The sequence below is a fragment of the Onychostruthus taczanowskii genome, unplaced genomic scaffold, assembly GCF_017590055.1.
Source record: "Onychostruthus taczanowskii isolate IOZ18803 unplaced genomic scaffold, ASM1759005v1 scaffold53, whole genome shotgun sequence".
Classification (NCBI taxonomy): domain Eukaryota; kingdom Metazoa; phylum Chordata; class Aves; order Passeriformes; family Passeridae; genus Onychostruthus; species Onychostruthus taczanowskii.
The window spans coordinates 3,947,256-3,950,183 of record NW_024502902.1 but is presented as its reverse complement, the minus strand read 5'-3'; the positions used below and the strand labels follow the sequence as shown (position 1 = coordinate 3,950,183).

At 57.8% G+C, this 2,928-nt stretch overlaps 1 protein-coding gene across 21 annotated transcripts in view; it reads right to left on the bottom strand.

Annotated features, from left to right (window-relative positions):
• The window catches only part of RBFOX2 (RNA binding fox-1 homolog 2), a 171,784-nt gene extending 171,103 nt beyond the window's left edge, over positions 1-681 (bottom strand). For 6 of the 21 annotated variants that reach the window (XR_005953531.1, XR_005953532.1, XR_005953533.1 and 3 more), the window contains exon 1: positions 200-679. Coding sequence is in view for 9 of the 21 variants with exons in the window: in XM_041416645.1 (XP_041272579.1) it covers positions 200-394 (195 nt within the window). In the remaining 12 variants the exon portion in view is untranslated. Of the gene's footprint in view, positions 1-199 lie in introns of all 21 variants that reach the window. The other 15 variants (XR_005953537.1, XR_005953538.1, XR_005953539.1 and 12 more) reach the window with 7 other exon arrangements.
• Positions 682-2,928: the final 2,247 nt, after the last annotated feature.

Below are 2,928 nucleotides of genomic sequence, written 5' to 3'. Positions count from 1 at the left end.
GTGCTGGGCTGCGCCCCCGGGAGCCGCCGGGCTCGGCCCGGGGAGCCCGAGGGGAGCCGCGCTCGCCGGGCTGCCCGCGGGGAAAGGGCCGCACGGCCGAGCGCAACGCGCCGAACCCCGCAAACCGAAATCAAACGCGGCCCGGCTCGGCCGAGCCCCAGGGAGGGAGAACCGGGGACGGCCCGGCCCTGCCCGCTACCTGCATGCCGCCGCCGTCGGCCTCCGCCTCCGTCCGCAGCCGCTTGCTGTGGCCGCCCTCCGCGCCGTCCCCGCCGGGCATGGGCTGCTCCAGCTCCGGCTCCCGCTTCACGCCGCGGGCGGACCCCGCGCCGCCGCCGGCCAGGAGCTGCGGCTGTGGCTGCTGCTGCTGCGGGGGCTGGCCGCCCTCCGCCATCCGCGCCGCCGGAGCCCCGGCCGCCCCCCGCCCCGATCGCCCCGCTCTGTCACCGCGGCGCCCGGCGCTGCCGGAGGAGCGGGAGCAGTGGGAACAGCGGGAGGAGAAGGAGGAGGGCGGCGAGCCCCGCGCCGCGACCGGAGCAGCAGCGGGCGCGCCGGGCTCCGACCCACCGGAGCGCCTCGGTCACGGGCTCGGCGGCGGCTGGGGAGGGGCCGGAGCCCCTCGGCAATCTCCGGAAACGCCGCCGGAGCAGCGCGACCCCCGCTCGGAAACCTTCGGCGGCGGCGGCGGCGCCGGGCGGGGCGAGGCGGGGCGCGGGCGGNGCCCAGCCCGCCGCGGGTCGGGCCGCGACCGCCCTCTGGGGGCCCGCGGTGGGTGCGGGACCCCCGGCGGGGCTGCGGCTTTCACGTTGGCCGTAGGAGTGCGGGACACCCAGCCCCGGGCACAGCCGGGTCCCCCGTCACGGGCCGGCTTGATCGCGGCCTCGCTGGCGCAGTTGCCTTTCGGCGTGAGGTTTCCGCAGCGCTTCCATGGAACTGAGGCGAATGTGGGGTGATGGGTACTGGCTCGACCCCCCGCTTTAGGAGGACCCAGCAGCAGGGATGTGCTGCCCAGCCCCGTATCCCTGCTCGGCGCAGCCTCGCTTCGCCCGGTGCATTGTGCTCTTTCCCGCCTTTCCTCGGCCTCCTCCCTGCGCCTCACTCCAGGGCTCACCTCGCAGCCCCAGAGCACATCTGGTTTCTTGACAAAGGGGCTGCGCTGGTTTCCTGTCCCTAATGGCCTCCGTGGGTTTCTCCTGCACTTACATACATATAAATAGATCTCCCCATTTTTTCTCCTGCATATGACTTCCAACCAGATGGAGACACCAGTCTGTGAGAACCCAAAGCCTGTTCATCAGCCCTTTTGTGTATCTCCATGTTTTTGATCTTGAGGAACAAATTTGGGATCCTGAACCAAAACATAATGTTGATTTTATTATTCAGCTGCTATCTAGTAGCACTAAGGACAATATCTGCTCTAGAATGAGGAAGGCATAGGCAGCCTGCGTTGTCCGGAACGTAGTCTGGAAGCTGTGGCAACTTGATGGAGAACTAATCCGCAGATCATAATACAAATCTCTGGTTGTCTTGATTATGGGATGGGAATGACACTCCTGCCTGCCTACAATTTGGAGAAAAAGGAAAAAGCTAAAAATGGAGTTGGTCGGTGTGAGGAAGCCTTTCTTGACTTCTCGAATATCACCATGTGTAACAAAGCCTGGGGACCAGTTAAATTATCTTAGTGTTCCATATCCCCTGTATATGCTACATCTGTTGATCCTCATGAAATTATAGAGCCTTTAGTTTTGAGTGACAGTTACCATACATGACTCCAGTCTTCCCTTACACCACATTTTTCCTCATCCAAAAATAGTTTTCAAGGCCACATTGAAAGCTATTTTAAGTGGTATGTTTTCTGCTGAGGTGCCAGCTTGTCTCCTCCAGTGACAGGGGAAATCTCTTTTTTTCAAAATGATTGTAAATCCCCACGGAGTGGCAGGCACCCAGAAGACAATTACATGCAGCTTTTGTCTGCTCACCCACCAAGGGTAAACACATGTCTCATTCATCTTGACTGGGTTTGATAAAATGAGCCAGACTGTCAAACAACACTGAAGGCACGTGTGCCGTCCATTCTTGGCTTGGAATGAAGCTGAAATTCTCATGACTGGGTGCTGCTCATACAGAGAAAAACAGTGTTTCTGTATTTCTCTTCCCCCCCACCCCTGCTTTTGACAAGGGATTCCACATGAATGGTCCAGGTCAAGGTATTGCCTGTGAGGAGCTGCAGAAAGCTTCAACCTTCAGACAAGTTAGGGGTAAACAGTTTGGAGAGAAATCTTGGGAGCACTCCTCTCACTGTGGTAATTGAGACACTTCCCTTGGGGATATCAAAGAAAGGAGTTGCCTTATGGTGCCCAGCTTCCATTTTTCTCTTCTCCTTCTCCTAACCCCATTTCCATCATCTGCCATGCAGGTGCCAAAGCTGCTGCCAGTTCTCCTTTGCATCCTGTGTGCACATGGTCTGTGCTGCAGAGCAGCTCCTGGCAGAGCTGGCAGTGCCATGGGCACATCCCTTGGTGAGGCATTTCCTGCTGGCTATGGTATGCAGCCTGCCAGGGGAGCACCCTAAGTTATGGTGCAGGGGAAAAGAGCTGAGGGGGGTCCTGTGCCCTCCCACCAAAGTGACCTGCAGCTGCCACCACCACACTCTGTGCCTTTGTGAGCTTCCTGACACTACTGCCCTGTTACTGCATGCTGCATTTATCCAGATCTTTCCATTTCCTCTTAAAATAAGATTAATTAATTTATCTTCATGGTATGTTTGTGGGATAGGTATTATCTCCATTTAACAGATGGGATATGAGGCATTCCCGAAGTCACAAAAAAGCTTTTGAGCTGAGACACAATCTTAATCCGTTGATTTCCTTTCACACAACCCAGCTGCCTTTTAGGTATTTGTATGTGACATCTGAGACATACTAAACA